The sequence below is a fragment of the Hyalella azteca genome, unplaced genomic scaffold (assembly GCF_000764305.2).
Source record: "Hyalella azteca isolate HAZT.00-mixed unplaced genomic scaffold, Hazt_2.0.2 contig10726, whole genome shotgun sequence".
Classification (NCBI taxonomy): domain Eukaryota; kingdom Metazoa; phylum Arthropoda; class Malacostraca; order Amphipoda; family Hyalellidae; genus Hyalella; species Hyalella azteca.
The window spans coordinates 1-22,036 of NW_025940753.1; the positions used below are offsets into that span (position 1 = coordinate 1).

Here is a 22,036-nt window from a genome sequence, read left to right on the forward strand (position 1 = left end):
CCAAAGCTGAGGAGGCGCGTCGGTCCCTGCTGGGTGAGGGAGGAAAGGTGGAGGTGCGCCTGCTGGACCTTTCCAGCCTACAGTCCGTCAGGGACTTCGCTGCTGGACTTGTCAAGGATAACATCAAAGTCCACATCCTCATCAACAACGCAGGTTGTTGATCACTTTAGTCATGATATTTAAGGACATAGTCTCAGCGATAACATTGGCGCGTTGATTGGCTATAGACGTGCATATAGCTTAGGGAGTCTACGTATGTTAACTGGTATGAGTGTTGGCTGCAATAATGTTGTGATGGCATGAACAATGAATGCAGTAATTATATGTTGAATGTCACAGGGGTGTTTATGTGTCCGTACATGGAGACGCAGGAGGGCTTCGAGATGCAGATGGGCACAAACCACCTGGGCCACTTCCTGCTCACGAACCTCCTCCTGCCGCAGATGAAGCAGCACGGCGAGCCCGCCAGGATCATCAACGTGTCGTCTACCGCTTGTCTCGGTGAGGTTGGTTCTTTGGAAGGTACTCGTGCGAGGCTAGCTTGGACTGAGCCATCAGAGTTTGGAGAGCCATCAGAGATTTTCTAGCAATATTTTTATTATTTGTGACTGACATTCTGCCCTAGAAATTTCGAATGGTGGCGTAACTAGAATTAAATTAAAAGGCTATAATTATTTAGCGGTATTATCAAAGAAAAGTGCTTGGTGATGAACTTAATAGGTTGACTCGTGTAGCACGGCGTAAGAGGTGGTATTGGGAAAAGCAGAGCCAGGAATTAGAAATTTGCAAAAGATGTGCGTGAAACCTTTCAAACTGAGTGTAGTCTGTTTTTGTGTTAGTATATTCCGTAACTTCAATATTTTAGCTAAAACATTGCTGTTTCCGCCTCCAAAGTTGATGTAAAATTATAGCAGCGCCAATTCCTTGGACATGTCTGTTCAACTGTCATATGCTACTTATCCATGCAAACACCGGCAATTTGTGCCGACTTCATTCGTTGTTATACTAACTGCAATTTTGTATTAATCAACTTGATGGGCAAAGTTAATCCTATTGTACAGTTGAAATGCCAATGGGAAATAAGTATACCGGGATATACTGAGAAAATTATTAGCAACAGTGCTTATGCATTGCAGACTAGATCTCCGGGATTTGCATCACATTATCAACCCGGCAGAACGTGCCGAAGTAGCACTATCGAGACAATAGCTTAACACAACACCGGAGCTTGACGGAACTGAACTAACTTCCCGCACTTAGTGATCTTTAAAGCATTTTTCAAGAAACACGTCATATGGCGTTACCGTCAGCTCACAAAGGGAGTGAGAAAACCAATGACTCGAAAGTCTCGATAATATCTCGACCTGACACAACGAAGCTCAGTAAAACTTGACGCATTTTTGTAACAGGGGGTAAGATCGACTTGGATGACTTGTTCCAAAAGAAGAAGCCATACGACGCCCTGCAGAGCTACAGCAACAGCAAACTCGCAAACGTCCTCTTCACCAGACGCCTCGCGCACCTCCTCAGAGGTCGGGACTTTCTTCTTCAGCGGCCATTTTATGTAACCTGGACATGTTTTCTGCACCAAATGTTTCTTAAAATTTATTCATTCATTCACCTAAAAGTTCTTTATAATTGTTTCTACAACTTCATATTTTATTGTTATATCAATGAAATTAATTCATTTCGATCAATAGTTTGTCAAAGTGACAAAAATCAATATAATCCATTTTTATGTTTCACCATGCGTATGCTGCCTTAAGCAACGGATGCTGTACAATATCAATCTTGTGTAAGCAACCTCTTGTTCGAGTGTCTCAGTTTCTGTTGTTTTTCACCTGTCCCTTCTTGTCACTTCGTCTCTCTTTGAGATGCTGACGCTGCTTCTTTCGAGCCAACTGCAGCGGGCTGGACAATTGAGATTTTCCGCTCGTTATGGGTGATGATTGATTTGAGATTTGAATTATTGAGACTTTCCACCTTACTGGCGATGTCATCTTTTGACCTCCGGTGCGAAATAGCTTCATAGCTGAAGCGCTAGCAAACCATTATACTACCACTACTCTTTGCTGGTTGGCCAAAAACGCCCTACAACCGTGGCTGACGCGTGCTCTTTGAACTCAAGAAGATGAATACGATCTTAATCTCATCCCCTAAATTTCATTTGAATCTCATTCCCTTTTCTCTCATTTCTTGCATGATCTTCATTGGTTTTGTGCAGGCACGAAGATCCAGGTGTTCGCTCTACACCCCGGCAGCGTGGTCAGCTCAGCCACGCGCCACGTGATGTCTTCGACGTTCTTTAAAGACTACGTCATTAGTTTGGCGCTCAAGACGACGCTGGAGGGCGCACAGACTACCGTCTACTGTGCTACTGAAGCCCAGCAGCACAGCGAGATGTACTTCAGGTAGTGATGATGACATTGGATTACACCAGTAAATATCTCTTTATTTCAACATGATGAACTAACCCTGGCGCTCCAACAAAGCGACGCGTTCCTTTGTCTTACCCTTGGCATTTTCCATCACGGTCCATGAAATAAGAGGGACCTCTGCTCTAGGAAACCACTAGATATTTCTTTAGACTATAGTATTTGTGCTTGGTATTACTGGTATTGATCCACTCTAAATTCTCAGAAACTTTAGTCAGCTGAATGACATTTTTAAAGAAATTTTGTCACCCGCGAGTTAACTAAATTCGTTACTGGATGATTTCAAGAAAGAATTCATTTGATATTTTATTTGAAATATTTTCTGTTACGGCAAGCCTATGAAATTGGTATTTTACCAGAAGAATTTCAATAAAGCGAAATATTATTCATAAGCTAAGGCTGACGTCAAATTTTATGCACAGTTTGGAACAGGCTGTTAAATTAAAAGTAAGACTTAATTAATATTTTCATTGGAGAAGATGATCGGTGATCCTGGAAAAAAAAATTTGTTTTACTATTTGACGTTCGCCAACAAGCAAACACAAACGTTTGTCCAACCAATCAAGATATTTTTCTAATATATGGCAGAATGTTTCCTACGAAATATGTCGTAGAAACGTATTTTATAGCTGTAATTTTCTTACAAATTCGACTCGTTTGGTTACAACAGCGACTGTGCCGTGGGCTGGGCGCCGGACGCCTCCAAGGACGAGCGACTGGCCGAGGACTTGTGGAAGCTGTCAGCCCAGCTCGTCAAGCTGGACGAGTGACTTGAGAAGTGAAGGAACGACGTCTTGCTTACCGAGTGACCGACAATAGCCCCAAATTGTTTATGAACGTCCATGCTCTTTGGATAACTAGTTTCTGGAGCGTGCCAATTGCCAACGTTAATCCACTGACGGAGGCACTTGTGTCAAACGGAACAACGGCTTTCGCGCTTGTGTCAAACGTCGCTGTTGATTTTACACTGCAGGCGATGAAGTCGAATACTGTATTTTGATATAAATTAATGTTTTCTCACAAGGAAGTTTGAAATGATTTGTACATTCTAAATAAATGCATAAAAATTAGTAAATATTTCCGTCCTTCCTGGTTTACTGAAACTATGTGTCTGCGAAATGCCACCAGCTTTTCAAACTCAAACCATCACTCATTTTGCTACTTACAATAATTAACAATTCAGCCAGCAACGCCGCGTGGCGCTGAATGTTTGACATCGAGTGCGCAAAATACTATCGCAAAAATTCATTTCTGTTGACCAATTATCATGAGGATTATATCATTATGATTAGCCGAAGCGTTCTCACTAGGCATGTGGAAACTGAATCAGTCAAGTGGTGAACCGCTCGCGGTAGAGTAGGGGCTTTCTGCCTGGGAACTGCTGTCACACAGTGCGACCAACACTGCGCATCATGATCTAGGAAATAAAATAAGATACGCAAGAAAATTGAAAATTTTTTAGTGAAATTGTGTTAGAATTATGAGCTTACCATTTAATATTACACCCAGGATAGGATTTGCTAGTGTTCCTAGCAATGATAAAACGAAGACAACGAATGTTGCAGAGTTGCAGGACGCAGGGTCGCAGGACGCAGGTTCCTGTTCATTTAGTATCACTCTGAACGTTACAAGGTTAGGTTGTGAGACATGCAGCTTGAGCTAGCTCTTCATCACGTCTGTCACAAGTGAAAAATTTGCAGTTGTCGAGCTAAGTAGTGTGTGTGTGTAGCATCAGCTGAGCTTGGTTTCAACAGGTAACTGACATAAAAATGACTACTACAATGAAAGTTAGGAAGAACTGAATGTTCGATAACTTGCCATTTACCAAGAGATCATACGCCGCCGAGTTCATTCTTGTCAGCCTCATGATTTAACGACTAAGTCGAGTACGGTATTTGGTAAGTAATTAGGTAAGGTGCTTGCTTATACACGGGTGACGGGCCAGTATTTGCTCCGAGTATTCGGCGCGAGTACTCGCATTCCGAAATCCGAATATTGTGATGATTTATTCTTCGGATGCGAGTAGCTGATGCATTGGCTCCCGAAGCAGTTCAAGTTATGTTCGGTTTACTTAGCTAGTCGGGCTGCGGTGTCGCTCAGTATCCCGATTGGGACGCTCTTTATCCTAGTCTAATATTATGAACTGTGTCAGTCCCAACGACGACGGCTCTAAGAACGTCACGAGGTGTAAAGACGACATTGAACTTTTCTTACAGATATGCCTAAAGTACGATGTACTTTGGATTTGGAATGTAGGGCACGATAAATATTACTACAAAAAAATTAATTGAGAAAGTAGTGTTTGACAGTTAAACAAGACCTTATTAGTTCTCTCACCCACACTCAACGCTGATCTACAAAGTTTTTCACCTCCTCAGCAAGAGTGGCAAGTGGCAACTAGGCTACGCCACCAACTGCTTTCTCTAAAACCGTCATTGTCGTTAAAGGCCGGTCCACACGCTCAGTTTTCACAACGATTTGTCTGCGCAGTTTCAAGTCGGAATGAAATCGTTGCAATTTTTAGAGCGTCCACACGGTGCCGACTTATCTGAGTAGTTTGCTCAGTTTTGCGCGATCTCGCCATGGAGACGTCTCGGACAAATTTTACGACCGGTCTCCCCAAATTCGATGAACATGGAATATCTCTCAAAGTAATGAACGTAGCTCGATAAAACATGGTACACGTATTCATTAGGACTTAACGGTGATGTTTAGCTCGTGAACATTTTTAGAATTTCACCTTCATTGGTGAGTTATATGACGATACGTGCCGAAATTTGCAGTGAGCATGACATTTCTTCTTAACTACTGTACAGATGTGAACGAAACTTTGAATATCGAAACCTAATCTCCCAACGGCGATGTTTAGCTCGTGACAATTTTTTACATTAGATAAAGCCTTATAACTCGCAAACGAAGGCAAAATCGAAAATAATTGTCACGTGCTAAACATCACCGTTAAGTCCTAATGAATACATGTACCAAGTTTTATCGAGCTACGTTCATTACTCTGGGAGATATTCCATGCTCACTGAATTTGGGGAGACCGGCCGCGAGTCCGGCCGTATATTTGTCCGAGACGTGCCATGGAGAAGGCAGTACTTTGATCAATTTTGGCATTGTGCCTTGTAAAAACAGAGATTGGATCATTTAGGGAATGCGAGGAATCAAAATACAAGAGAGATGGCTTGAAGATGTCTTCTTTCCATGTCCAGATGGAATCGAGTTTTTTATTCATTCCCAATTATTTACGGCAAATGCTCCTCAACTCATTTTACAGCTGTTTCTCTGTTTGCGCTTTCATCGATTTCTTTGAATTTTTCTACTAAGCCCTCGTATGTCTCCACTTTTTTTGTCTGTTACTATAGTCCTTGAATTTTACTCGCCAAATGCAAGAAAAATTTTCGTATAGAAGAGCAATAAATTCCCGAGAACATTACTGAAGGTCCGCCAATGTCGCCAGACGAGTTGCAACTGGGCATAAATCGAATCGAGAAACTGTGCACCGTCCACACGTTCCGACTTGTCTGCGCAGTTCATCGGAATCTATGCTCTGGAGCTCAGATTTCGATGGAACTGCGCAGTTTTCCCGTCCACACGCAACGTTTTATCTGCAACGATTAGAACTGCGCAGACAAATCGTTGTGTAAAACTGAGCGTGTGGACCGGCCTTTACGTTCCATATTACCCAGACATCACTCGACAGCTTCCAACGCCGCACTGGTGCCTCCGGACTGTAAACTGTTAACCAAATACCCTACCTCCTCGTGTATAGGCGCTCAGCCGGCAAAACTGGACTCGCCGCGAATACTGGGAGCGAATACTAGCGCCGTGTATGAGCAATCTCAGTTCTTAAACAATAAAGCTATCTCAGTTCTTAAGAATCTCAGTTCTTAAGAATCTCAGTTCTTAAGAATCTCAGTTCTTAAATAAAAACAACAAATCATGACCAATTATTTAAGCAAATGGACGGCCGGCAGAGAGAAGGATGGTGCACGGCGTCAGTTGTGTGTGGATCCAACTGGCGTGAGTTATGCGCTGCGTTTCGTTGAACGACTGCTCAAACTGTTGCTCTTCTATCTATCATTAAACGCCATAGTTGAGTACCCAGAGATGGACAAAGGAAGATAAGAACCATATGTTCATTTATTCGTAAGAACCATATGTTCAGTTATTCATAATTTTTTTATTAGAAACATTGCTCACAAAGATTTGAAATTTGCACAAAGCCTCTCTGCTCAACTGAATGGAAACTGTCGTTAAGGCGCCCCACCCATTGAGAGCCTTGTCTGTTGAGACCTTTGAAATTTGTGAGCTGTGAGTAATATATTAGGTACTATTCTCCCCGAAACTGAGGAACACATAGACCTTACCTGTTGTAGACCTTACCTGCTACAGGCCTTTTACCTGCAACAGACATACCTGGATTACCTGCTACAGATCTTTTACCTGCTACAGACCTTTTACCTGCTACAGACCTTTTACCTGCTACAGACCTTTTACCTGCTACAGACATTTTACCTGCTACAGACATTTTACCTGCTACAGACCTTTTTACCTGCTACAGATCTTTTACCTGCTACAGACCTTTTTACCTGCTACAGATCTTTTACCTGCTACAGACCTTTTACCTGCAACACACCTTTTACCTGCAACAGACATACCTGACTACAGACCTTTTACCTGCTACAGACCTTTTACCTGCTACAGACCTTTTACCTGCTACAGACCTTTTACCTGCTACAGACCTTTTACCTGCTACAGACCTTTTACCTGCAACACACCTTATACTTGCAACAGACATACCTGCTACAGACCTTATACCTGCTACAGACCATATACCTGCTACAGACCTTATACCTGCTACAGACCTTACTTGCTACAGACCTTACCTGCCACAGGCCTTACCTGCTACAGAGCATACCTGCTACAGACTACAGACCTCACCTGCTACAGACCTCACCTGCTACAGACCTCACCTGCTACAGACATTATACCTGCTACAGACCTTATACCTGCTACAGACCTTGTACCTGCTACAGACCTTGTACCTGCTACAGACCTTGTACCTGCTACAGACCTTAGACCTGCTACAGACTTTATACCTGCTACAGACTTTATACCTGCTACAAACCATATACCTGCAACAGACTATATACCTGCAACAGACCTTATACCTGCTACAGACCTTAGACCTGCTACAGACTTTATACCTGCTACAGACTTTATACCTGCTACAGACCATATACCTGCAACAGACTTTATACCTGCTACAGACCTTATACCTGCTTCAGACTTTATACCTGCTACAGACTTTATACCTGCTACAGACCTTATCTGCTACAGACCTTATACCTGCTACAGACTTTATACCTGCTACAGACCTTATACCTGCTACAGACCATATACCTGCAACAGACCTTATACCTGCTACAGACCTTATACCTGCAACAGACCTTGTAGAGGAAATAGATTTATTGATGTATTATATATAAATTTTAAGTAGCAATGTATTAGGTATTATGATTCTTCATTTTCAGTTTTCAATCACCCTAGCCGTGACCTCCAGCAGTTTTGCGTTTTGTCCATCATTGAGTCTAGTGTTCGTGCCGTGTAGGTACGTTAATCCAAAGCTCTGTTATTATATTTGTGATCGTTCAATTTTAGAAAGATTCTTATCTTGTTGTATTTATTATTTGTGCCTGCTGATTTGTTTATTAGATATTCATATTCTCTAGATAGGCATTTCAAGCGTTAATTTTGTTCTATTTCAGGAATGCCTTGATATTCGGACTCGATTATTGAACTTGTGAAACGAATTCAAAGTGATTGAAACGCACGGTTAGGGTTAGGTATGTTAGGTTAGGATAGGTTGTTAGGTTTGTTGTGTTTTGTTTTAATTTATTAATCGCTAATTATATTTACTTTCAACTGTTTATTCATTGAAGAAAATTCTTGGTTTAGAAATAAGCTAATTGAAGAACGATCACGTGCTATGTGTCGAGGAAAGCTTGTTCGTTGAGAGATTGGAAGCTCCCTAGCCTTTTACCTGCTACACGAACAGACCTCACCAGCAGCAGACCTAACCTGCCACTAACCTCCTGTTCACTTCACGTTAGCGCAACCTACGTCATTTTCCTCACTACGTGCATCGACTAATAGTTTCACCCAATACAGTATACACGCTCTTTAGGAGGGTCTTCTGACTAGACCCATTAAACTGATAATTGAATTCAATTTTAACGCACATTTATTCTACTTGAATACGTCACTATAGTCGGCCTTTCAAACTAACAGTTGAATTAAATACTACGAGCACGCTGTTCGTGTACATCAATTGTCGCCGCCAACTGGTCTGTTAAGAACTAACAATTGCAGCTCTAATGCCGATATGATACACGTAATATTTCCGCGTGGACAGGCTGACCAGTTCTATTATATTTCCTGACCTTGCCTACACTCGCTCGTCCGGAGCAGACGCGCCGGTTACAGGGCTTCCCTATTCCTTTCCTACGCTATCAATTTAAGGCGAAAGTAAAATAGTCTCGTTCAAAATAGATCATTAACTCTCTTTGTTAAAATAGTTTGTACACGAAATAAAATAGATTATGCTCGATTTCTATTTAAAAATTGCAGTAGAAGTACAAGTGATCAAGCACGAAAGTTGCTCGTGAATGCAGACGAATCGACGACACGAGTGTCAGCGAGGCAGAGCAGAAATCTTTATGACGACTTAACATTACCTAACTAACAGGTTCCGAAACCCTCAGCTCTGAAACTACACCCGTCATAGAGATAGTGTGACAGGGATTTGGTAGCCGAGAGAAAATAAGTATAAAATCATTGGGTCCTCATTTGGGGGTAAGCTTTCTGTTAGAAGAGGGTTCTTTGTTCTTACCTTTTTAAGGTGAACTAACACAGAGAATCTTTATCCCAACTCACAAGCGCAAGAAAATTAAAATGTTTCGTTCCAGTTATCAAGCATTGAAGGCACCCAACGACTAAATCCAGCCTGCCGTGACAATCATTGCGGATTAAAACCTCAGCAAACAACAAGCAGGCTTAAAAGTCTGAACTAACGCTCCACGACGCCTCAAGCCACCTTCCTCATGGGGGTATACGTACAAACTTGTCAAGTTACAAACGTTGAATAATTAGCACGCAAGGTGGGAGCATCACTCGTGTTTTAGGAAGAAGCATGAAAAGATGAGCACATGTTTAATGAATCACACACCGATTTAATGTTCGGCTAAAAACGTCATGTGCTAATAATGGGGTTAAAAGAATCTTTCCGTAGATCAGTAATTTTCGAAATTTGCTCTAAATCTTATCCAGGACATTTTCGGCGCTGGTATAGCTGAGAAGTTTTTGAATTGGAACAACATAAATTTAAATAACTGTACAAATTGTTTCATAACTCAAACTGTATACCATTGCAGCTTAGTGGTTTAACCGCCGAGATGAGACAAGCTAAACTTGGGTTCGAGCCTTAGGAAGCTCAGTTCATTTCTTGGTGTCTCAGGTATGAGGCGATTGGTAGCTGTTGAGGGTGATGCTTCAGCATGGGGTCAGGTCGTGTCGTAAAACAAACTCCAAGTACGCGTTGCCTGAAGAATCGCAAAGTATATGGCCTTGTGGAGGTTTAAGATTAGCTCTTTTTTAACACGAGAATGACGTAAAGCATGAAACAGTCGACAATAATTAAAAGCCATTTATAAATCGTCTCGATGGAACAGAACGCGATTGCGATTGTCCAAAGGATGTTTTACCCCAACTGGCTGTGCTGGGCCTTCTTCACGAAGAGCTGGGGTCTCTTCTTCAGTGAGGAGCTCTACAACCTCACCGTGCTATTCTCCGCCGGTTCGTTTCCTCTTTGCTCTTTGTCTATTTTACGTCACAATTTTCTCTCTTCACATTTTTTGAGTTATAATATTTCTCCTCGTATTTTGCTTTAAAGAATCTCTCGTTCTTCATAGGTTGTCAATGTTATTTGTGATGCGAATTGAACTCGGGATTCCTCGCATGCATTAAGTATATTGCGTGCATAGGGCATGGGCATTAATAAGACCGTAATGTTGTCAGTATAAAGAACATTGTCCAAATGAGCCCTATCTTTAACCCATTAACGCCCAAATTTTTGATTTGTGAAATTTCTATCTAAACACCTTCATATGGTGTAAATATTTCATACAAAACATTTACTGCACAATTTTAGAGGATATAATGAGAGTAGCAGTAGTTTAAAGAAAAAGTCCCAAATGGGGATCATGGGCAAAAGGGTAATAAAAAAATTCCGAATATTTTTTGTCGCCGTTCTTAGTATTATTTGCAAACTTATGAAGGAGTATGTGTTATTAGTGCTTCTTTTTAATGCTAAATGCACATTCCTATGTTTGTCACCACAAAATTAATGAGATTACATGAAGAAACACTGCTCCTTTCAAACCCAATATATGAAAGTAATAATTACCCTCAAAATGAGAGTAATTTCACTGATGCCATTCAGGGAAGCTTTCAACGTGTATCCCAACGATGCCTTTTGGACATTTATTTTGCAAACGACGCAATTCCGTTGTCTTTCATCATCTGATCGCTGCAGAACATGCCCTGAATTACTTCTTCCTAAGTCGTCTATCACTCACCACTTTGATTGCTTACTGAATGATGGGCGGCCTGACTTCTTAGGATCTGACAAAGATGATACTTGCATATATACCCTTACTACTCTCCTCTTGAATTCCAGCAAGGGCATTTGTCCGTTTGCCATGAAAAACAGAATGAGTGGATTTATGACTGTCATGTCAAGAAAGTTTGTGAAAAGTGAAAAATACCATTTCTTTCCACGAACTTTGTACCTGTATTTATTGATAAGCCAATCCATTTTATCCACACCACCCATGTACTTGTTGTTATCGGCGATGCACTTTGGTTGTTCTAATCAATCTAATGAGACCTGGTCCTTCTTCTGCTTGCTCCATCTCTTCACTTCTTCAGTCGGCTCTACACCTTGGTGATTTGACAACATCTTGACATCGTTGTTGTATTTCATACAACAGCAAAGATGTTATGGCTAATGTCTTAGCTGTAGTCAATAAAGCCCCTTTATTGCTTTTTCAAGGCTTTTACTCTTTGTTCAGAAGCGAGAGGACACTTGTTGGTACGATTGAGCCTCACTCTCCCAGAAGCGGACACATTTTGTTCAGTTAGTAACTTCAATTGATCGAAACTCGTGAAAAAATTGTCAAAAAAGAATACATTATCCGATGGATTACTAGCTTTTGCAAATTTGTATAAGATAACTGATACTCCTAGTCCATTGACAGGCAATGAGTCTTCTTTCGTGCCTTCATAAAGATCAAAATCAAAACAATATCCTGTAGTTGAACAGCTTAGCACCATGTTTTTGAAACCAAACCGAAAAGGCTTCTCTTTGATGAACTGCTTCAGGAAATGGTGTCCATAATATTGAACCATTTGCTCATCAATGGTCAGATTTTTGGAAAATATACCAAATATCATGAAGAGCTGGTTTATCATTTCAATTATAGGAGCTATCTTGAACAATTTTTGGCCTAAACGAGTTCTCAATGTTGAATTGTCATTGAAATGATGGTTTTGCTTCAGCTCAAGCTACCGGTTCTGTCTGTTCAGATACATTTCCAAACCAAAAACATGTGATGAAATGATTTATTTTGCATCATTCCTTCAATTTACTTTACTAAGTGAATGATAATGTTGCTAACTTATGTTACTTTATGAAAAATTTTGGTAATACATCAGTATGTGGTAAAATACATTTTCCTTGACTTTACGATATTCTTACTGCCCATGATCCCCAAATGGGGATCGGCATAAATTACATATTTACAGCATTACTAACAGTATAATTGAGACTTATCTTAGCATTTTCAGAAGAACATAGACTATTCTACCACCTACTATGGTATTATGAATCAGAAATGCTTATAAAGGGAAAAATGTACATGTCAAAAATTGATATCTCTGTCAGATCACGATCAAGGTCACTTCTCTCAGAAAATTTCATATATTCCATTTTTCAGATAAAAGGATACACTCTTAACTGATCTCAGTTGATGTCTATAACCTATATGTATACTTTATTGAAGAAGAACATGTTCCTGATCAATAGTTCAGGAATAGTATCCACAAAATCAAACGATCCCCAATTGGGGATCATGGGCGCTAATGGGTAATTGCATAAAAAAAACTTTGCAATGGACTCCGAACTTTTCGATTGCTCCTCGGATACCCTTGAATATCGTGACTAATTTCATCATTTATTGAATACCCCGGGCTGTGCTGTTACAGCGCTGCTGTGGCAGTACCTGTCGGGTAGCGCGCGGATCACGAGCGTCTTCTGGAGCGCCTTTTGGGCGGTGGCAGTGCGCCGCTACCTCGCAGAGGGCTTGTGCACGTCCACAACTCGCCTCACGGGCCAGACGGTCGTCATAACGGGCGCCAACGTCGGCATCGGCAGGGAGACCGCGCGAGACTTGCTCAGGAGGGGTGAGATTCGTTAAATGGTCTTGCCAAGTCATTAAGTAAGATAGTCAATCGACGAATAACTTCTATTGGCAAATTATGACATGGGCGCCGGAATGCACTTCATCACTCTGCCGTTGGGTCGTCATGCGCGTATGCCTCCCCAAGCTATGGGGTTCAGATCCTGAGCCTCTCGTTTGCTTCTCCCCAGGGGCTCACGTGATCTTGGCGTGTCGCAGCCTCCCCAAAGCTGAGGAGGCGCGTCGGTCCCTGCTGGGTGAGGGAGGAAAGGTGGAGGTGCGCCTGCTGGACCTTTCCAGCCTACAGTCCGTCAGGGACTTCGCTGCTGGACTTGTCAAGGATAACATTAAAGTCCACATCCTCATCAACAACGCAGGTGCGTTGATGGCGATCTCTGTAGATATATTGAAGTACAGATCCTCATCAACAACGCAGGTGCGTTGATGGCGATCTCTGTAGATATATTGAAGTACAGATCCTCATCAACAACGCAGGTACTGTGATGGCGATCTCTTTGGTCATGACATTGAAGTGCAGATCCTCGTCAACATTGAGGTGTATGGATGGTGCATGTATTTCAGGCTTCATGTCCAATTGCGCATCCACATGCAATTGATTAGTAAACCTCAACATCCGCAGGAGTAATGATGTACTGAATGTCACAGGGGTGGTTTCGTGTCCGTACATGGAGACGCAGGAGGGCTTCGAGATGCAGATGGGCACGAACCACCTGGGCCACTTCCTGCTCACGAACCTCCTCCTGCCGCAGATGAAGCAGCACGGCGAGCCCACCCGGATCATCAACGTGTCCTCTATTGCTAGTCTCGGTGAGGTTGGTTCTTTGTAGGGTACTCATGCGAGGCCGATTGGGCTGAGCCATCAAAGTTTTCAGATTTTCTAGCAATATTTTCTTTATTTGTGACTGACATCTTGTTTTAGAAGTTCCGAATGGTAGCGTAATTAGAATTAAATTGAAAGGCTATGACTATTTAGCGGTATTGTCAAAGAATTGTGCTTGATAGAGAACTAATAGGTTGACTCGTGTAGCATGGCGCAAGAGGTGGTATTGGTATATTTATAGGCGGACATTGGGGAAAGAAGAGCCAGGAATTAAAAATTTGCGAGAGATGTGCGTGAAACATTTCGAACTGTGTTTAATCTCATTTTTTGTGTTAGTATATTCCCGTAACTTCACTATTTAATTCAAAACATTGCTATTTCCACCTCCAAAGTTGGTGTTAAAATTGTCGGGGAAATTAACGTAAGCCCGACCGTGACATACGGGATCGTCCCGTAACTTGTAGTTAGTAACAATAGTCCATTCTTCTCATTTCCGTCAGTAAATCACCAGCAAGCGTCCATATCACATGTCAAACTAATTCAAACTGTGTGTAGTCATTCATATGCCTGCCAATACTTCATTGACCGTCATGTGTAAATAAACCATTCTCAACCGTCGCCGACTTATAGAACCTTGTATAATTCCATTGTATAGCAAGACCTATTCCGTCCGCCACAAAAATTATAACAACGCCAATATCTTGGACATGTCTGCTTAACTTTCATATGCTGCTTTTCCAAGCAAGCATCTGCAATTTATGCCAACTTCAGTCGTTGTTATACAGGGTGCGGCAGAGAGGACGGACGGTTTTAAAAACGTCATAAAACTGTATATTTTTACTGAAAAACAACTTTATTGATGCAATCAGATTCACAAAGAAATAGCATTTCACACAGTCAAGTGTAAAAAATAATATCTGGCATGTGGTGGCCGAGATTGTTGATACAGTGCTGTAGGCGTTCTTGAATGTTCGCGTAGACTCCCTCCAACACCGCTTTCACAACATGCGCGACTTCCACGCGAATTGCGTCTTTTAATTCGTCCAGAGTTCGGAGCTTGTGTTCGTATACTGTAGCCTTGAGATGTCCCCATAAGAAAAAATCGCATATGGATAACTCTGGGGACCGAGGAGGCCAACGAACATCGCCAAACCTGGAAATAAGGCGACCAGGAAAGAGTGGGCGGATGACTTCATTGATGCTCTGGCTGTGTGAGCGGTCGTCCCATCCTGCTGGAACCACACACGTCGGGTTGGAACACGACGCCGTCGTAATTCAGGGACAAAGAAGTTGGTCTTCATTTCTGTTTAGCGCTCAGAGTTCACAGTAACAGCACGACCATTACCGTAATGTCTTCAAAGAAGTAAGGGCCTATGATGCACGTTTGCGATACAGCACACCAAACCGTTACTTTTGGGCTGTGCAGCGGTCTTTCGTGTAACTGTTGAGGATTCTCATTAGCGCTAAACAATAATGGAAATGCTACTGGTTAACCATTCTGTTAAGGTGGAAGTGGGCTTCGTCACTCATAAACAATGTGAGGTGTTGAGCGGTGTTGGAGAGAGTAACAATATGTGCGGTGTTGGAGAGAGTAACAATATGTGCGGTGTTGGAGAGAGTAACAATATGTGCGGTGTTGGAGAGAGTAAAGGTGCTTGTACACAGGGATAGTGCTGCCGGCTAGTAAATCTGGCTAGTGTCGGTCGCTTGGTTACTATCCGGCTAGTAAGCCTGTACACACGAGGAGAGTAGAAGGTGCCGCTATCTTCTCGTTCGCGCCCGCCAGTGCGTCGTTAGAAGCCGTCGAGTAAGGTCTGCGAAGATGGATAGTGGGATCACCTTCAACAACTCGAGTCTTTACGTCGTTTTTATACTCTATATTCTAGCCCTTAAAAATACAGCGTCGGGAACAACTGAACCCTGACTAATAAGGTCTTCTTTCCGTTTCAAATACTCGTTTCTCTCTTCATTTTGTTGGAGTAACCATCATGGCAAACATTATACTTTAATTCATATTTTTGGAATATTTTAAAGAATAATTGAATATCGTCTGGAATCCACTTTGTTGGATTCCTCTTAGAAACATTGTCGTTCAAACAAGCCATGATTCACGTGACCCAAGATACTTCACAGGAGCGGCACAGATGCTCTCACCATGGCTGCCTCAGCGGCGTCAGCGCTACTAGCCACTTCTCCAGCCAAGATATCAACACATCGTTGTCTTTCTCGGCCGCGTCTCGGGCACTTGCCGGCGCATGCATGCCTCTGAAGCGGCTGAACCCCTATACACGAGGCTAGTAGCGTGGACAGTTCAAGCGCCGGATGAACTAGCGGCTAGTACTATCCCTGTGTACAGGCACCTTAACAATATGTGCGGTGTTGGAGAGAGTAACAATAGGTGCGGTGTTGGAGAGAGTAACAATATGTGCGGTGTTGGAGAGAGTAACAATATGTGCGGTGTTGGAGAGAGTAACAATATGTGCGGTGTTGGAGGGAGTCTACGCGAACTTTCATGTGCGCCTACAGCACTGCATCAACGATTTTGGCCACCACATGCCTGATGTTATTTTCCACACTTAAGTGTCTGGGGCCATACTTTCAAAATTCGCTAAGTTAACGTAAGTACTTACGCTCTATTTTTTGTCTATGATTGGTGGATTTTGCTTGAAAGGCCGCCAATGATTGGCTGATGGACTTACGATCTCTTAACTTTTTTTGAAAGTAAGGGCCCTGAAATGCTATTTCTTTGTGAACCTAATTACATCAATAAAGTTGTTTTTCAGTAAAAATATACTGTTTTATGACGTTTTTAAAACCGTCCGTCCTCTCTGCCGCACCCTGCTAACAACAATTAAGTATTATTTAACTTGGCAAAGTTAATCCTATTGTACAGTTGAAATGCCAATGGGAAATGAGTATACTGGGATACACTAGATAATTATTGGCAACAATTCTTATGCATTGCAGACTAGATCTCCGGGATTTGCAGCATATTAACAACACAGCAGAAAGTGCCGAAGTAGCACTATCGAGACAATAGCTTAACAACGGAGCTTGACGGAGCTAAAACAATCTTCCTGCACTTAGTGATACATATAGCCTTTCTCAGGAAACACGTCATGGGTATGGCGTTGCCGATTAATCTCATATAAACTTAACTTAACCATAACAACTTAACCATAATATAAACCAGTAATCTCGGTAAAACTTGGCGTGTTTATGCAACAGGAGGTAAGATCGACTTGGATGACTTGTTCCTGAAGAAGAAGCCATACGACCCACAGCAGAGCTACAACAACAGCAAACTCGCAAACGTCCTCTTCACCAGACGCCTCGCGCACCTCCTCAGAGGTCGGGAATTTCTTCTTCAGCGGCCATTCTACGTAACCTGGACATGTTTTCAGGGTAGAATATTTTTTTTAAATTTATTCATCGTGCGTTTGCTGCCTGAAGCAACGGATGCTGTACAATATAATGGATGCTGCCATTTCCCTCCAGATGATGTACAATATCGTCGGAAACTCCTTTACCTGTTCAATATTAAGCTTCGCATTCCGTCAACATAGTTTTTTGTAGGCTATGTGGCCCATTTCTTGCTATGTGATCATTTCGTGTCATTGCGGAGATAATTAGCCGTTGCATCTGCCACCTGGGATAGGACAAAAACTTCTAACATGAAATTTCTTAAGTATAATGACAAATCTGACTGGACAGTCTGTCAAGATTTTTCTCAGATGAGTTTTATTCCATGTCTGAGATTACGCAGACTATGATTATAGCTTTTTTTACGATAACAAAGTTTGCTTATTGTGGAGGAGGTATGAACGTTTCGTCACAAATCTGTTGGGTGTTTCCCGCACGATGTTGTCACTGCCAAGCAAATGGTCTGCCGCTTGCCTTGGAAAAGATATTTCGATGTCAATGTCGTCGACCGAGTCTTGGAGCCTTCACGTGTTATTAATTATCGGATAGACGTAGCCTTACCAAAATCATCAGTGAAATGGACACAGATGAAGCTGTTGCATTGAATAGAAATACGATAGTGTCGAGAATAAAGTACAAAAAGAATTTGACACTCACGGATGAAGCTGTTTTCCTCTAGATATTGCTGTGTTTAATCAAAGGAAACAAATGTTCTGCTTCTATCTAGCAAGGTTTTAAATCAATAAGTATATGTTTAAAAACCTGTTTTGTTAGGCGATAAGCTAGATTATTTGGCAGGACGATGGCCGTGTTATGATGACGATGAGCGTATAAAATGCTTTTCTTTGCTGGTTGGCCTAAAATTCCTACAGCCGTGGCTGACTCGTGCTCTATGAATTCATGAAAATGATTATGATCTTGATGTCATCCCCCAAATTTCATTTAAATCTCATTCTCTTCTGTCTAATTTTTTAACGATCTTCACTGGTTTTGTGCAGGCACGAAGATCCAGGTGTTCGCACTACACCCCGGCTGCGTGGTCAGCTCAGGCACGCGCCACGTGCTGCGTTCGACGTTCCTTAGAGACTACGTCTTTAGTTTGATGCTCAAGACGACGCTGGAGGGCGCACAGACCACCGTCTACTGTGCTACTGAAGCCGAGCAGCACAGCGAGATGTACTTCAGGTAGTGAGGATTACATTGGATTGTACTATAATATCTCTTTACTTCTGCAGTGAAGCTCAGGCATTTGAAGTGGCATCAAACCTCTTGGATATCAAACTTAACCCCATACACATTAACCGTGTACATGATCAACTATCCTTATGACCTTATGATGAGTTCGGGACTTCCTGGTCTCCGGTCACGTCTCCGTCCTGATCTCCGTCTCCCAGTCGTCGCTAGGCAGGTCACCCCGCCCTCGGGTACCGGATGGAACGTTGGACTTGTTCCGTCTATTTGCCCCTTTGGGCTAGCTGATGCAAGATGCTGTTGCTTGTCGCTTGCTGATGGTAGTTCTCATTACTGGACAATCCGGGATCTTTCTAAACCAATTGTCCAGTCGTCTCTTGAATGTCGCAAGGGTGAACTCCCCTCCTCTCAGCGCTTTTGGCAGGGCATTGAAGAGCCTCGGTCCTACAACGGACAGTGATCCCTCACGGAGAGTCTGTATACAGGCCGCAGCTTGGTTATTAAATGGGGGAACCTTGCACAGTCTCTCCCTCCTTTCGTTGTAACTAGGCACTATTCTGGAGGTATCACTCTCAAAATTGGGAGCCAGTCCGGTTATCATTTTCCAAGTGTACATTCAGTATGATATACCTTTCTCTTCTCCTCCCCAGTGAGCACAGTCCCAGGTGTTGCAGCCTTCCCCAGTAGTTCAGGTTCAGCTCCCTCATGCCGCTGATCCTGTAAGTGGAGGCCCGCTGCGCTGCCTCTAATTTCCGCACCGCACCCGCCTTGAGTGGCGACTAAAGCTTGCAGCAATACTCAAGATTGGGGAGCACGAGGGCTCTGAAGAGTGTAATCATTGGTGCTGCATCTCTCGTTCAAAATGTCCGCCATAACCACCCCATCCGTTGCCGGCTGCGCGCGACTATTTCCTCGATATGGGAATCGAACGTGGCTTCAGTACTCTTCAACACTCCTAGATCTCGAACTAGTTGCTTCTCAATTTCTGTGCCATCTGATGCCAAGTAGCGATGTGGCATCCCGATCTCTGTGCGGACTCTGTATCTCATTACTTCGAACTTAGTGCCGTTGAACTGCATATTGTTCACTAGGGCTCAATCGTAGACTGACGATAGGTCCTCCTGTAACCTCTCGCAGTCTAGGTCGTCTGTGATCTTCATCAGCACTCGTGTTTCGTCCGCAAATGAGGATGTAGATGCGCGTGTGAGTTCAGAGTCAATATCTGAAATGTGGACGAGGAAGAGGATCGGTCCAAGCACTGAGCCTGCGGAACTCCGCTTTTCACCCTCGCTTCTCTCGATTTCGAGTTTTCAATTGCGACATCCCTGCCGCTCCAACAGAGCGACGGGTTCTTTTGTCGTCCGCGTGGCATTTTACATCGTGTAAAGATAAGCCAAGGTCCATGAAATAAGAGGGACTTCTCCTATAGGACATCACTTTATTTTTCTATAAAGTTGGGTATTTCTTGGTATTGATTCACTCAAAACTCTTAGAAACCTTGGAGTTGGCGGAATAACATTTTTTAAGGAAGTTTGTTGCTCGCGTGTTAACTAAATTCGTTACTGGATGATATCACTAAAGAATTCTTTTAATATTAAAATTGAAATATCTTCTGTTACGGCTAGCCTATGAAATTAGTTTTTTATCAGAATCGTTTCAATGAAGCGAAATGTTATTCATTAGTTAATGCTTGGCGTAAAATTTCATGCACTGTTTGGAACAGGCTATTAAATTAAAAGTAAGACTTGATCAGTCTTTTTATTAGAGAAGATGATTATAATCGGTGATCCTGAGAATAATTCATTTTACTATTTGACGTTCGCCAACAAGCAAACGCAAACCTTTGTCCAACCAATCAAGATATTTTCCTAATATATGGTTGAATATTTCCTATGAGATGTCATAAAGAACAGTATTTTATAGCTGTAATTTTCTTACAAATTCGACTCGTTTGGTTACAACAGCGACTGCGCCGTGGGCTGGGCGCCGGACGCCTCCAAGGACGAGCGACTGGCCGAGGACTTGTGGAAGCTGTCAGCCCAGCTCGTCAAGCTGGACGAGTGACTTGCAGGGAGGAGACTGGACGAGTGACGTGCAGGGAGGAGATGAGGAGCTGGACGAGTGACGTGCAGGGAGGAGACGAGGAGACTGGACGAGTGACTTGATAAGTAAAGGAACGACGTCTTGCTTGCCAAGTGACCGACAATATCCCTAGATTGTTTATGAACGTCTGTGCTCTTTTAATAACTTGTTTCTGGAGCATGCCGATTGCTAACGTTAATCCACCGACGAATGTAGCTCGCCTTCGCGATTGAGTCAAACGTCGCTGTTGATTTTACACTGCAGGCGATTAAGTCGAATACTGTATTTTAGATATGAATTAATTTTTTTTCACAAGGAAGTTTGAATTGATTTGTACATTCTGAATAAATGCATGAAAAATTAGTAAAAATTCTTGTCCTTAGTTTATTGAAACTGTGTGTCTGCGAAATACCACCGGCTTTTCAAACTCAAACCATAACGACATCACACATTTCGCTCATTACAACAATTGACAATTTAGTTAGCAATGCCGTTTGGCATTGACTGTTTGACATAGTGAGCAAAACAATGTCGCTAGAATTCATTTCTGTTTACAATTATCATGCGGATTATGTCATTACGATTAACAGAAGCGTTTTCACTAGGCATGTGGAAACGGAATCCATCGAGTGGTGACTGGTGAACAGCTCGCGGTAGAGTAGGAGCTTTCTGTTTGGGAACTGCTGTCACACAGTGCGACCAACACTGCGCATCTTGGAAATCAAGTAAGCCACGCAGGAAAAGTGAAAAATTTGAGCGAAATTGTGTTGAGATCCTGAGCTTACCATTTAACATTACACTCGGGATAGGCTTAGATAGCGTTGTTAGCAATGATAAAACGAAGACGACTTCTGTTGCAGTGTTGCTGTTCATTTAGTATCCCTCTGAACGTTCCTAGGTTAGGTTGCGTGACAAGCAGCTCTACATCTCGTCAGTCGGAGGTAAAAAGTTGCAGTTGTCCTGCTAAGTAGTGTGTGTAGCATCAGCTGAGCTTGGTTTTAACAGGTAACTAATATAAAAAATGACACTAATATGTTACAATAAAATAATATGTTGCAATGACAGGGAGAACTGAATGTTTGAACGAGAGAGCATGCGCCGGCGAGTTCATTCTTGTCAGCCTCACGATTTAACGACTGTAAGTCGAGTACGGTGCTAGGTAACTAAGAATATCGGTTCTTAAATAAAAAGAACAAACCATGACCTCTTATTTTGGCATACGGATGGCCGGCAGGAAGAAGGATGGTGAACGGTGACGGACGTGTGAGTTGTGACTCGGTGAATTCCGTCGTGAACGATAGTGAGTTAGGAATACATTTTTGAAACGATGGATTTTGAAAAGTTAGAGATCCAGACTCGCTTCTTCGTGCAGGGAGAAGCACCCACCCTGCAAGTCAGTTCTTGACGTCAACGCTAAAGACGCTTTCCACCGCCACCATGTCCAAGCTGGTGGGTGCGTATACGTCAGACATGTAGTAAGCTTACTAGGATACATAAGCTCGAACTTTTCTAATGCCAAATCCAAATTAGTATAAATAATT

General features: G+C 42.5%; 2 protein-coding genes across 5 annotated transcripts; both read left to right on the top strand.

Moving 5' to 3' along the window:
- Positions 1-5: 5 nt before the first annotated feature.
- LOC108674652 (retinol dehydrogenase 11-like) lies at positions 6-3,521 on the top strand (the record flags this gene model as incomplete). The annotated part of the gene is made up of 5 exons (XM_018162613.2): positions 6-153; positions 340-501; positions 1,410-1,532; positions 2,225-2,411; positions 3,106-3,521. Coding segments are annotated over 5 exons (720 nt in total), but the record flags the coding sequence as incomplete, so codon positions are not given.
- A 552-nt stretch (positions 3,522-4,073) lies between these two features.
- LOC108674653 (retinol dehydrogenase 12-like) lies at positions 4,074-20,843 on the top strand. 4 transcript variants are annotated; one of them, XM_047882559.1, is made up of 9 exons: positions 4,074-4,189; positions 9,410-9,550; positions 9,958-10,295; positions 12,765-12,962; positions 13,150-13,335; positions 13,625-13,786; positions 17,028-17,150; positions 18,221-18,407; positions 20,378-20,843. In XM_047882559.1, the coding sequence occupies exons 3-9, from the start codon at positions 10,163-10,165 to the stop codon at positions 20,475-20,477; spliced, it is 1,089 nt and encodes a 362-aa protein (XP_047738515.1). In that variant the 5' UTR covers positions 4,074-4,189; positions 9,410-9,550; positions 9,958-10,162; the 3' UTR covers positions 20,478-20,843. The 4 variants fall into 4 exon arrangements, with proteins under 4 accessions (XP_047738515.1, XP_047738513.1, XP_047738514.1 ...); XM_047882557.1 differs by lacking the exon at positions 4,074-4,189 and adding an exon at positions 8,031-8,052; XM_047882558.1 differs by lacking the exon at positions 4,074-4,189 and adding an exon at positions 8,877-9,296.
- Positions 20,844-22,036: the final 1,193 nt, after the last annotated feature.